At 58.1% G+C, this 13,623-nt stretch overlaps 1 protein-coding gene across 4 annotated transcripts in view; it reads left to right on the top strand.

Moving 5' to 3' along the window:
* BRD4 (bromodomain containing 4) overlaps positions 1–13,623 on the top strand; it is a 93,280-nt gene that overhangs the window by 74,333 nt on the left and 5,324 nt on the right. For 3 of the 4 annotated variants that reach the window (XM_055431232.2, XM_088839117.1, XM_055431233.2), the window contains exons 9-14: positions 459–658; positions 940–1,235; positions 2,247–2,357; positions 11,341–11,393; positions 11,535–11,910; positions 12,484–13,077. In XM_055431232.2, the coding sequence (XP_055287207.1) occupies positions 459–658; positions 940–1,235; positions 2,247–2,357; positions 11,341–11,393; positions 11,535–11,910; positions 12,484–13,077 (1,630 nt within the window). Of the gene's footprint in view, positions 1–458; positions 659–900; positions 1,236–2,246; positions 2,358–11,340; positions 11,394–11,534; positions 11,911–12,483; positions 13,078–13,623 lie in introns of all 4 variants that reach the window. The other variant, XM_088839116.1, reaches the window with a different exon arrangement.

The raw sequence follows: 13,623 nt of genomic DNA, 5'->3' as shown, positions 1-13,623 counted from the left end.
TGCTGGAAGGAGGTGTCCACATGATACCCTTGGCTTTGCATGCCAGCAGGTCCCCTTGTGCCTGGTCAAGTGCATATTGTTCATACTTACATGTACACTGTGAGTATGGACGTGGGCTGACATGGCTGTTCTCTGGGCAGAAGTCAGGCTTCTGGAACTTTCTGGTGTCTGGAAGGAGATGGTTGCGCCAGTTTGTCCGTCTCCTCGGGCCTCCTGGATGCTCTTTTCGCCACAGTTTGGCCTTCAGAGCCCACACATGTCTATACATTTGCCCAGCCGCTTTCGGGACCCTCTTCCTGGGACCAAGGATGGTCATGGGGCTTGAGTGTCAGCCCCTCTGACAAGGAGGACATTGGACTGCCCTGGGGGTTCAAGGGTCCGGGTGGGCCTGGGCCCTGTGGCTATCTGGTGAGACGGCAGGTCGTGACAAGAGTGTGTCTTGCTTGTCTGCACCACAGCTCAAAGCCGTGCATGAGCAGCTTGCAGCGCTTTCACAGCCCCAGCAGAACAAACCAAAGAAAAAGGAGAAAGACAAAAAGGAAAAGAAAAAAGAAAAGCACAAAAAGAAAGAGGACATGGAGGAGAATAAGAAAAGCAAAGCCAAGGAACTTCCTCCCAAAAAGACCAAGAAAAATAACAGCAGTAACAGCAGCACGAGGTCTGTGGCCACCCCTGCCTGACAGATACCCCCTCTCTGGGATGGGCCTTGGAGGGAGGGTGGTAGGGCGAGGTGGGCAGCGAGACGCCCCAAGCTCACCATTTTTGGTCTCAGCTACAGCTCCGCACTCACAGAAAGGCGTTGCTAGTGTCCCCTGTGCCCTGTGAAGACCACCGGGGTGGGTGGTGTAGAAGCCTCCCCAAGCCCTAAACAAAGGGATGGGTGCCCCCCCTTTCCTGCAGGGACCCATTCCTAATGGTATCTGCATCACCCCTTCGTAGCAAGAAGGAGCCAGCACCCTTGAAGAACAAGCCCCCTCCCGCCTATGAGTCGGAGGAAGAGGACAAGTGCAAGCCCATGTCATATGAGGAAAAGCGGCAGCTGAGCCTGGACATCAACAAACTGCCTGGCGAGAAGCTGGGCCGCGTGGTGCACATCATTCAGTCACGGGAGCCCTCCCTCAAGAACTCCAACCCCGACGAGATTGAGATCGACTTCGAGACCCTGAAGCCATCTACCCTGCGTGAACTGGAGCGCTACGTCACCTCCTGTTTGCGGAAGAAGAGGAAACCTCAAGGTGCCCTTTGGCCCTCTGGGGTGGGGCTGGGGTGTTTTCAGTCCCGGGTGAGGGAGAGGGCTGGCAGGTGGGGCCAGGCGCTGCCCTTGCACCCCTATTAGCGAGGCCCCATTGGCACCTTTAGTTAACTTGGCTTTCCAACCCCGGCCCTCTCCCTCTGCAGGCTGTTTAAATTTCCGATTATGAAGTCTTGTGTCCTCGACATGGAAGCCTCTGGAGGGTTGTGACATCAAACCCGACCCTAGGCTGTGGGGCGCCTTTCTTGACCTCTCTGGCAGATGGCCCTTGGGGTCCTAAGCCTTGCTCTGACCAGCAGCAGCCTTCATCCTCAGTTGCCGCCTCTGAGTCTTCCCCAGAAGGCACCCCCCTCCCCCACCTCTTTGAGGTCTTTGGGGTGGGGGGCATGGCTAGGAGGAAAGCATTAGATTGGCACTGAGCCTGCCTGCTGTCTTCTCTAGATCCTTGTGACCCGCTCTGCAAGTCTTCCAAATGGCTCTTTGGTGTTATCAGTGCCTTGTCTTGGCTCATAGTTTTGTCTCGGGACCAGTAGGATTTAGAATCTGAGTCAGGGTTTTGCACACAGCCTTCATTCCAGCCCAGACTGACTTGGGGTCTTTGGCACCCCCTCCCCTCCGTTCAGGGTGTCGCACAGTGACTGCATACTGAGGTGCTGGGAGGTCCCCTGGGGCCTTTTCCTTGTCTTACTTTGTCTCTGGTTGTCCTGCTGAGGGAGCATCCTCCCAGCAGTTCCTTGTTTGGGAGTTCCCTCCTGCCCTGGTCTCCTAATCCTCAGTGAACCCTGTGAGAGAGTATTTTGAGAGATTGAAGGGGCCTTGAAAGTTGAGTTTAAGCCAGGATTTAGCTGGCGTGTGTGGTAGGCTAGCTGCACCCTTGGGAAGTGTGGGTCGGGCCAGGGTCTGGAAGCACAGCAGCTGGTCTTTGGGAGCAGGCTTTTGGCTCATGGGGCTCTTGGCCCTGCCTGACTCTGTTGTCCCCGTTGCTTTATTGCAGCTGAGAAAGTTGATGTGATTGCTGGCTCCTCCAAGATGAAGGGCTTCTCGTCCTCAGAGTCGGAGAGCACCAGCGAGTCCAGCTCCTCTGACAGTGAAGACTCTGAAACAGGTTAGGTATCTTTGATGTTTCACTGCACTCCTGCCTGTATTCCACCCTGTGTCCAGGCTACCAGAGAGCAGAGACGGCAGTCATAAGAACCTGCCGGGCCCTCCCATCTGTCCATCTTCCTGGTCACCCTGTTGACCTCTACCTGGGGTGGTGGGTATCCCAGCATCTACCTCCACCCCACTCCTGACCTGGGCTGGGGGCGGAGGCAAGTGGCCAGTGGTATTGACACTGCAGAGCCCTGGGAAAGGAGGAATGGGGGCAGATGATGGAATTGATCTTCGCGTGACCCTGCCCAGCCTCAGAGTACCCTGGCAGCACCGTTGCATGCAATTCGGCCCTTTCAGGTGATGTGCTTCGACAGGTGTGGAACAGCCTGCTTTTGGCCCTGCTGTTCCCGGGGCTTAGAGCGTTGCCAGCCTCCCCGGAGTTTGCTCACTGCTGCATTGGCTGCTCCTAACTGCACGCACTTGGACATGCGTGTCCTGTACCTCTAATAGTTTCTTCTCTCCATGCTCCATGGGCATGCACGTGTGCCCCCTGGTGCAGCTGAGCAGCAGCCTTGACGTGGGAGGCAGGGGCAGGTGGAGATGCCGAGAGCTGTGCCAGTGGTGGGGCAGGGGACCTTTCCTCCAGACATAAGCATTTCTGGTTATTCTCAGGGGAGCTGATGCTCAGACTGGCCCCGAGGATAGAGGCTGGAAAGAAGCCTGGTGACTAGGCTGCTCTGTGAGGTGGAGCTGACTTCCTGTGTCTGGGTGAATAGGGTTGTTGGTGGGCAGGCAGGTGTCTCCATCGGCTGAGTTGACAGTCTGCAGACCACCCACGAGCCTGCCTTGGGCCCGTCCCTCCAGGCACGCTGCAGTGTGCACATCCACAGTGGGCAGCAAGGCTCCTGGCGTATTCTTCCGTGTACCTAATCCTGTCTCTGGTACTTTACTGTAACTAGAAGTAAACGATAAGTTCCACTTAGTTCACATAGATAGATAATGTGATCCAGTGGTGCTGAGGAGGTTTGAGGATTGTTTGCAGCAGTTGAAAGGAGTGGTGCTGCTCTGGGGTGTGTGGGGCGTGGGGGCCCCTGGACCTTGTCACTGTCCCTTTCCCCTTGTAAGTACACCAGGTTTCCCAGGTGAGGGGGAGGGGAGCCTTCTCTAGGACATCAGTGCTCTGGACTGCCTCCTTTCAGTGGGCCCAAGTGACGTGAAATCCACTGAGGATGTTCTGTATTTATTGAGCTCCTGTTGCATGTAGAGACTGCTGTGGGTAGTTTGCTGGTCACCTCTATCCTTGACCCTTTTTTCTCTCTTCCTAACCAGCTCCCTCTTCCAGTGCATTTTTAAAATCTGGCCAGTAGGGGGCGCCACACCCCATGCTTACTGAGGCAGAGTGGGGCCTCAGGCCAGGGCCCAGTGCCCTCAGCAGGGTGAATGGCTGTATTCTTGGGCCTAATTAGCATTCCAGGTGGCTGCTAACTTCTCACTCTAAATTCCAGCCAAACCTCAGGTTTGCCTTTGCTTCTGGGGTTTTGTACCTCCTGTGTTTTCTAGCAGGCTTCTCCTACTAGGGGTTTTGCAGCCTTTTCCCCTAAGGATCTGAGCAACCAGAGAAAAAGATTGAAATTGGCAGAGGACCTGATTGCTAAAACCGTGCAACCAGGTCCCGCCCAGCGTGGCACCTTAGGACGTCATAACCATCACACCCTAGTGTCCCAGTCCTGAGTCTGGGACCGTGGCCTTTGTCCCTGACTCCTGAGCGCCCTGCACTCCGCCTGCTGCCGCCTCCTGTGAAGTAACCATGATGGCATTTCCAGCAGCTCTTTGCTGCTGCCGAGATTTGTTTTTTTCCTTCACATTTTTCCCTCCTTTAAAGAAAGTGGAAAGATTGTGCAACAAGTAATCTGAGAGTCCTGGGAACAGCTGTCCTGGCGGGAAAGAGGGCAAGATTTACAGTCTCAGAGCCGCCAGCCTGCAGGCTCCCAGGCTCCAGCAGTCCAGCCCTGGCGGCTCCCTTGCTGCCTCAGCTCCTCCTCCTCCCCAGGCGCCCTCCCCACCTTGAGTTTTGCGAGGCTGTCCTTTGTCTTCGTGGCTCTGGCTTTTCCTCTGCTGTCTGTGCGCTCTGGAGAGCTCCGGGGGCCGACTGAGAGCTGCTGCTCTTGGGAGGGGAGGTACCCATCCTGTAGGTTTGTGCCCTGCACCTCAGATGCTGCAGGTCCCAAGTGGGAGCCCACGTCCTGCTTCCAAGGGATGGACTGTCTGCCACCAACCTCCTGCACAGGAATTGTGCTTCCTTGCTGGGTGGTTCCTCGTGTGGGGTCCACGGAGCTGGGTAGATTGCTGTGACTCGGTACAGGTGGTTCTGCCTTGGTAGGGAGGTGGGGTGGGGGCTTGTGGGGGGCACTGGGGGTATTTCTCTTGGTCTTTGGGGGCTTAACTGTTTTGCCCTTCTTGTTCTTGTGTTTCCATTTGGATTAGAGCCGAAATTCCTGAAGGGCCTATATTTGTCAGTTCTGCCAACATAGCGCCAGGACATGAATCACCAAAAGAAACGGACCAGAGGCACTAAATTGGGGCTAGGGCAGTGGTACGTGGTCTCATCTCTGACCACTGTCCACAGACAAGGATGCAGCCAGCTGCTCAGGACAGGGGGCTGGCTGTTGGGACAAGGCTACTGTTGAGGGATGCAGTGCGTCCACAGACTGGGGTCGAGGGGTCTTTCTGCCCCAAGCACTGTGTGCTCCTCCTCCTGTGGGCAGCATGCAGCGCTGTTGGCTAGACCCACCACATCTTTTGAACCCAGCTGTTACCTGAGTCATAGTCTTCCATTGAGTTTTGACTGTGGTTAAATTCTGAATCTGCTTGAGGGTTTAGTATTGGGACAAAGACAGTGGTACAAGGGCCACCCTCCCACTGCCCGTGAGTCAACGTAAACTTTCACCCCATCCCATTGCTGATGTCTTGCTCTTCCCCAGTGCTACCCACAGGTTTTATGGGCACACAGGGCTGGACACCACCTCCTGTCCCTCTCAGGAGCATCCCTAACCTGGGCTGGGATAGTTCAGAGCATTCTTCTGGACTTGGTTTTGGTCTTCTAGTTGCAGAGGGAGCACACATCAGCTATTTCAGTCTCCTGGTTTCCTTTTCCCAGGATCGGAGCATGTGGGTGTTTCTTAATAGCTCCAGGGGGAAAAGGAATGCTTTATGTTTTGGAAAAATTTGAGCTGGAAAGTGCAGACAGAGGCCGTGGGGCATTCTTCCTAGACAACCAGCCTCAACTTCCGCGACCCCGGGTCTTGGAATGACTCGGTTCCTGTCCCATCTTGAGGCCTGCTGCTGCCCACTCCAAGGGTGTGATGCCTGCTCTTGGGGAAAGGCTAAGTGCCTGGCAGGGGTGGGGGTAGGAAGAGATCTGGAGGATGGGGCTATAGCCAATCTGCCTGCAGTGCCAGGTGACCCCTCACACCCACACACATGCAGGGAGGGATTCGAGGGCTTCACGGGCGAGGGCGAGCCTTGTGGAATGTGCCTTGAATGAGAGAGCAGCCGGTGGGCGGGTTTTTCCCACACACACACACTTGGGGACCATGGGAGTGCAGTGTTGGTTGCATCCGTGATTCTAACAGAAGCATCTGCTCTGCTCTGTGGGTGGGAAAGAGCCCCAGCCCCTCTCCCCAGTCAAAGGAAGCTGCATTTGATGCCTGGGAAAAAGGAAAGGACAACTTTCTTTCTCAACTTGTTTTTATTTTTAATTTGTTCTCTTCCTTAGTAGTGTATGTCACTGGCTCCTCTTTTTTATAATTTTGCTTGTTTCTTGGAGTTCAGAGGAATGCAGAGGCTGTTAGCTAGAGGTCCTGCACTCCAGAGCTCCTTTCTTCGGGCATTCCCTCCTTCCAGCTGAGCCCCAAGGCAGGGTCAGCATTACCTTGCTGAGACAGGGTGCAGAAAAGCAGACCCTGGAGGGTATGGACAGAATCCACGGGTGCCCACTGGGCGTGGCAGACCACGCTGGACTGCAGAAGCGACGCAGGGAGAGGACAGGCGGGGCAACCTCTCAGCCGCAGAGCCCACCTAAGGGGACCCCAGCACGCAGTGGGCACACATGGAGCTCGTTACTGGAAGCCGTTCTGTCTAGAGGCGTGAGCAGGCTCAGGCGGTTCTGGAGACATCCGTGCGTGCCTGATCTGAGGCCCTTCTCAGGGGAAGGTGGGTCTATCCCCACCAGCAGCTGGCCAAGCAGGGGGTGGAACTCCCAGTTGCGGCGCTGTCTTCTCGTGCCCTGACAGCAGGCGGGGCACCGGAGGCTGGCTTGGTCTGCAGTTCTTCTGTTCTTATGACTTGAACGGTACATTCCACACCATTTCTCTCACACTGGTTTCTCTCTCCCTCTACGTAGGTCCTGCCTAATCATTGGACACGGACTCTTAATAAAACGGTCTTCAGTTCCAGATTCCTTCCCAGCAAGCTATAGCTTAAGTCCATTTTCTTCCGTGAAAGGGACAGGACTCCATCAAGTTATGGAATTCCTCAGAGCCCTGGGCCTGTCCCCCGGGGTGGATTAGTCATGTCCAGCAGCTCACACCTAGTCCCGCCTCCGGGAAGGCTGCCTGCCTGGCTGCCCGCCCACCCGGGCCTCCTGTGTAAAGACTGCCTGGCTGTTCTGCCCAGCCTCCCTGGTCATCTGGGGTCCTCTGAGTGGGTGGCATCTCCCAGAGGGTGATGACAATCCCCCTGCACACACATTCATGCGGTGCTGCTCCGTGTGCAAGGCCCCGTCACAGATGCGTTTTCCGTCTCCGCCCCTCCCTCTTGTGGGGGGACTCTGGATCCTAACTGCTTCCCTCCTGGACCTTCCAATGATGTTAGCCCAGGGAAGATCTCACTCACCTCAGCCTCAGGAAGAACATTGTGACATCTAGAGCTTCCCCAAGTGAGGAGCGAGGCTTTAGAGGCGAGGCCAGCTGGTCCCATGGCTCCTCAGGGCTGTCCCTCAGTCTGCCTTCTCTGGTGACCCGCGCAGCTCTATTGGCCAGAGGCTCCCACCAGCCACAGCTGGCTGACAGCCCCCCGGAGTCCTCTCTCTGTTTTCATTGTTCCCACTGTTGTCTGTTGGGCATCTTCCCAACTTCTTTGGCCTGTTCTAAAGTCTCACAGGGAAAGTACCTCCTAGGCGGCCTCCTAGCCCCTCCCTTCCCAGGTACATAGGCGCAGACCGCAGGAGCTGCCAGGCAGGCCGGGAGTGAGGGTTGTTTGGGGAGACATGGCTGTACCGCCGGCTGCCCTGACTCCTCCCGCCTGCAGCCCTCGCCCCGCTGGGGGTAGGGATCTGGGCTGGTAGCTCAAGAGGGCTGGGCCTGTCAGTGGTGCGGGCATTGGAGCCTTCGGGCCCTCTCCGTGCACATGCAGGTACTCCCCTCAGTTCAGCCCCCAAGAGCGATGGGAGCTGCCGGGTGGGCCACATCATCCAAGCCCTCTGAGAGGCACTGGATAGGCTTTTTTTTTTCTTTTGGCTCTAAAAATAAACATCATCCCTTTTTTGGTCATGAATCCAGCATCTCAGAAAACCTCCTGGCGTGAAAAGTCCCCTGAGGAATAGCGTTTGTTTTAAGTGTAGTTGGTGTGTACTTTGAGGCCTGACCGTCCCCTGGCATTTTGGGATCAGCTTCCTCCTGCACCTGGGAGCGGGCTTGAGGAGGTGCAGTTGGCCAGCGCCTGCGTGGAAGCCCTGTCCCCCTCCACAGCTCCTTGGGACCTTGGGCCCAAGCAGCTGTAACTGCCCCAGACTGGCCTTGGCCTTGGGTTCTGCGCTCAGCCTCCCGGAGCCCCTCGGGCCCTGCAGTGATACTTGGGAATTCCTCAGCTGCTCCCGGATCCTCCAGCCAGTCGGCTTCCAGTTGAGCTAATTTGCCAAACAGACTATTTTGAGCTGCCCTTTGGCCTGTTCCTGATGTGTTTCCAGTACTGCTTGGCCTGGCTTGGGTCCGGGGGCTTCATGCCCAGAGATTCCCACAGGACAGTTGGGAAGCTGCTGGCATTGTCTTTCTGGGAAGATTCTGCCGTCTTGGAGCAAATGGCAGGCTAGATTCCCATGGCGTCAGCCTGTGTGCCACCCCACCCCTTCCCACTCGTGGGCACAGAGGCTGTAGTCCCAGGCCAGCTCTTCCTGTGTGATCCTTGCACCTTCTCTGTTCAGGGGTCCTGTCCTTGCCCATGGTGCTTCCGTCTGGCAGAGAACTTGATCGTTCGATTTGGGCTGGCACCGGTGCCCCAGGAAGAGCAGAGCGAGCAGAAGCCCGCCCACCTTTCGGCAGCCTCCAGTGTGCGGGCGGTGGGTGGTGCCAGCCGGGCCTGAGAAGTTGCTCTAGGGAAGGGTGGGAGGCCGGGTGTCTGCTGGTGCGGAGGCTTCCAGTCGGTTCAGTTGAGGGGCTCTGCACCTCTGCCCTTGCCTTCCGTCCTGTCTCCTTCCCTTGCGTTGGTGGGGGATTGGGGAGGAATCAGTGTTTTAATCAGATTTTACAAAAACGTTTTAATTCTTTGTACAATTACCATCCTATGTAAAGCTGAAATTTGTGTTGAGTTCAAGATGTTCATGGAATAAAGATCACACAGTACTTGAGGCCATCTTCATGTAACCCTTTCTAGAGAGTTTTGTGTGGGGGGTGTCTTGGGGCTGGTGTGTGGTGAAGTTGTGCACTTCCTGTCTTGTCTTCCTTCCACGAGGCGAGGGGTGCACGTGAGCCAGCTGTGACAGCCCCAAATGGGCTCCGGCACCCCTTGGTCCCCACCGCCGGCCCCTTGAGTCCTCTGGTCCTGGCGGTCTGCTGGGTGCCTCCCTCCTTCTCTGCTGCTCTAGGCCAGCCCCGCCCGGCACTTCTGTGCAGCCTGGGATGATACTCCTGGTGACCTTTCTAAGGCAGCTGACACCCACTCCCTGGACCCTTAAGGGCCCCATTGCACTCTGTCCCCTTTAGTTCCCTGGGTGGGCCCCTCTCTCTCATGGCTGCAGGGAGATGGTGAGGGCCCAAAACCACTTTTCCCTCTTTTGTGTTGGAAAAAAGTGTTTTCCCCACCAAGGCCATGAGATGACAGGCCACCCCAACCCCATCCAACCTTCTCCCTACGACACAGTATCCTATCCTGGTCATACTTAATGCACTGACCACCTTCCTACCCCAGGCCCTCCAAAGGCAGGCCAGGGTGTGAGCAGCTGCCCCCAGCTGCTGGAATCCACCCTGGGAGAGGAGCCCGGCCTGGGAGAATGCCCCGTCCTCTTCCTCCTGTGTGCCATGCTCCAGCTTTGTGCGTGTAGGGTCCCTGAGGCTCCCAGACACCCGACTTGTGGCCCAATCCTGCAAATTACCCAAACTGCTCCCTTTCATACATGTGACTCAAAGAGTGTCCTTTCTACCAGGTCTCATATGTGACCCATAGAGTCCTGAGCCCTGTATCCCGGCATCTCTAGTATCTGGGTTTGGGGCTGGGCCTGCAGTCCCGCACCCCAGGTGTCCCTAGTCACTGCCACTCGTGTAAAAACATGTGTCTGTAGCCGCAGAGTTCTCTGTCACTGTCTTACCTATTGGATGGAATGGGGAGTTCTGGCAGGGCACAAGGTCTCCCTCACCCCTTTCAGTGGCATGCTGCACCAAGGCCATGCGCCTCTCCAAAGCTTCCTTAGCACTGCCCTCCGTGAAGCAGCCACCAGCAGAGCTGGCCCCACTCTGGGCAAACAGCGTGTCCTCCAGCACCAGCGGCCACAGCCAGCACCCTGGTGAGGGGCGCAGGCGAGGCCAGGCAAAGCGACGAGGTGCCTCTCAGTGGCAGGAACCCCAGAGGCACCACGGGCGGGTCCCAGCTCCCACCTGGTAATCGGAGGCTTCACCTCCCAGCCCTCAAGCCCTGGCCAGGCATCCCCTCCCTGTTTCCCGCTCCAGTGTGTGCGCCCAGCAGTGTTTGGTGAGGGGAATCCCGTGGGCCAAAGTTCCTTAGCATGAAGCTCTATAGAGTGGGTGCAGAGGGTCTCGGGCTGGCTCTTGCACACTCCTCACAGAGACGGGCACACCCCAGATGTGTCCACACAGTGGTGGCAACAAGCCACGGGCTCCTTCCTGCGAAGCCAGGACACGTACTGTTTTCTCCCTGCAGCACATGAACCGTGTCCCAACACAAGGAGTTCTCTGAGGCTGGTCTCCTGAGAGGAAAAGGAGTCTGGCCAGTGGCCGCCGCCTCTGCTGGCCACAGCATTGAGTGCCACCCTCATTGGTTCCTGGGTTGTCCATAGAGGCTAGCTGGCTGGCTGGCTTGCTTCTCTCCCTCCACAAAGTGCTCAAGCTTGTCAGCACTCTCCTCACCTGTCCCACGACTCTGTGGCCAGGGCCTTGGCCCATGCTGGCACCAGTGGTTCCTGTCACCCCAACCCATGCATTTCTGCTTCCCTTGGGACAATGGGAAGGTGCAAGTGTCAGAGGGCAGTGCAGCTGGAGGCTGCCGAGTTGTTACTTCTAGGCTGTGTGGCTGGGGCAAGTCCCTCAACTTCTCTGAGCCTTACTTTGCTAGTTTCTTAAATGGACAAGATCATCTCAAGCACCGTGGTGGTCCCAGGGTGAAGCAGGTTGAGGTGAAGATGCTCAGATCCCTGTGGAGGCCTCTGACTAACCAAGAAGGGGAGACAGTTGGGCCAGGAGGTCCTTCATAGCTCAGTCCCCCATGCGTTCGGGTGTGCTCTTGTCATGAAGCTGGTGGTTGGTGGTCTGGAGTTCGGTGGGGAAGCTAGGCATGGTCCCCGCTAGGAAAAAAGTCGCAGGTAAATGGGTAGGTGACACCCACACACCGTTCCCTCCCCTGTAACCCCCCAGACAGAACCTGGCCACCCTTCGTCTCACCGTCACTTGGCCCTTCTCCTGAACTCACCCTCAGTTTCCTCTGATCCGTGTGGAAGGCCTGCTCCCAGTCTCCTCCTCTAGAGCCTCACCGCCTTCTCTTTACCTCCACAGAGATGGCTCCGAAGTCCAAAAAGAAGGGGCACCCTGGGAGGGAGCAGAAGAAGGTAGGTGGTTTCAGGGGTGTCTTTGAGCAGGTGGGCAGTGGCCGCCTGACTGTGTGGGCCCTGGCGGGGAGGGGTCCCGTGTCTCACCCAGACACGCGTGGCCTGCCTCATGCCAGCCTGTCCTGTCCTGTTCGTCCGCAGCACCACCACCACCACCATCAGCAGATGCAGCAGGCCCCGGCTCCCGTGCCCCCGCCGCCACCGCCGCCGCCCCAGCAGCCCCCGCCGCCCCCACCGCCCCAGCAGCCGCCTGCGCAGCAGCCCCCGGCCCCGCCCCCACCCCCCTCCCTGCCGCAGCAGGCGGCCTCCGCGCTGAAGTCCTCGCCACCGCCCTTCATCGCCACCCAGGTGCCTGTGCTGGAGCCCCAGCTTCCAGGCAGCGTCTTCGACCCCATCGGCCACTTCACCCAGCCCATCCTGCACCTGCCGCAGCCTGAGCTGCCCCCTCACCTGCCCCAGCCTCCTGAGCACAGCACTCCGCCTCATCTCAACCAGCACTCGGTGGTCTCTCCTCCAGGTGAGCAGCGATCGCGCCAACTTGGCTCTTAATACGGTGACGGGCCCCTCTGAGTGGCCAGAACCCCTCTTAGCCTCCACTGTCTGGTCGCTCGGGAGATTAGCCGCTCCTTGGGCCCATTCTGGAAATGATGCCAGAAGTGTAGACAGGACAGGGCAGGCCTTGTGTAGAGAGACAGTGCTTTGGTGGAGAAGATAGAGATTCAGGTCTGCTGGGCCAGGCCTCGCAGGGTGAGGTGGGAAAGGATGGGACTCGTCTGTGGCTCCCAGTCAGGGGTGGGAGGGCACGACCTCTCATCCTGCAAGGGATGTGGGGGTGAGGAAGGATCTGGAGGGCGAGCGGAATGGTTGGAGGGGAGGGAGGAAAGTTGGGGGCACAGGGCAGGATGATGCTGAGGGTGGGGGCTTGTTCCTGTAGCCCTCCCTGGACGCCATCCTGACTTTCGAGTTCTGGGGAGGGTGGCGAGAGGTTGCCAGTTGGAGGGAGACAAGTCAGAGGGCAGGATGGAGAAGGAAGGCTGGGCCGGGGACCACACAGTGTGTGAGCCTCACCACCTGGTTCCCGTCCTTGCAGCTTTGCACAACGCGCTGCCTCAGCAGCCATCACGGCCCAGTAACCGAGCTGCCGCCCTGCCCCCCAAGGCTTCCCGTCCCCCCGCTGTGTCGCCCGCCCTGGCCCAGCCACCCCTCCTCCCACAGCCCCCCATGGCTCAGCCCCCCCAAGTGCTGCTGCAGGAGGACGAAGAGCCGCCTGCCCCACCCCTCACCTCCATGCAGATGCAGCTCTACCTGCAGCAGCTGCAGAAGGTGCAGCCCCCCACGCCACTACTCCCTTCCGTGAAGGTGCAGTCCCAGCCCCCACCCCCTCTGCCACCCCCTCCCCACCCCTCCGTGCAGCAACAGCTGCAGCAGCAGCAGCCACCACCCCCACCACCACCCCAGCCCCAGCCCCCACCCCAGCAGCAGCACCAGCCCCCGCCACGGCCTGTGCACATGCAGCCCATGCAGTTCCCTGCCCACATCCAGCAGCCCCCGCCGCCCCCCAGCCAGCAGCCACCCCACCCACCCACAGGCCAGCAGCCACCCCCGCCGCAGCCTGCCAAGCCTCAGCAAGTCATCCAGCACCACCCTTCACCCCGGCACCACAAGTCAGACCCCTACTCCACTGGTAAGTGTCCCCACACTGACCCCGGGCTTTGGGGAGGCTGGCTGTCCAGGCTGAGAATCTCGTCCTTGAGGAGCCAGGTTGGTCAGTTGGGCATGGCAGGCTGACATGAGCTCAGAGCTGAGCCTTGGAGGCTCTGGGTTGGTTGGAGAGAGACAGCTAGAAAGGGGCAGTGACACTTCCTGCAGTGTTTTAATTAGGTGTGCCTCTTGCTTGCAGACCGAGGGGACAGATTAAGGCCTCAGTCGGTCAGTTTTTTGGAACTCACAGTCAAAATAGCGTTACAGTGCATGGCAATTCCTGCTGGGAAGGGGAGCCGAGAGCCCAATGAGGCACCTCCTCTGCATCTGGGGGTGGGGTCAGGCTTCCTGGAGAAGGTGACCAGGATGAGCAGGAGCTGGTTTAACAAACAGTGGGGTGTAAGGTCCAGGCTGAGCCAGGAACAGATCTGGGCAGCAGGGGCTCTCTGGATACCTGCCTGAAAAGGTGCTCTGCTTTTGGTGTCAGGAGGCCCCCCTGGTGGAGCTGGAACCATGTCAGGGAGAATTG

Source organism: Moschus berezovskii, chromosome 8 (assembly GCF_049115385.1).
Source record: "Moschus berezovskii isolate FMDL1 chromosome 8, NW_MosBer_1.0, whole genome shotgun sequence".
Taxonomy (NCBI): Eukaryota; Metazoa; Chordata; class Mammalia; order Artiodactyla; family Moschidae; genus Moschus; species Moschus berezovskii.
This window is presented reverse-complemented; position numbering and strand designations above follow the sequence as displayed.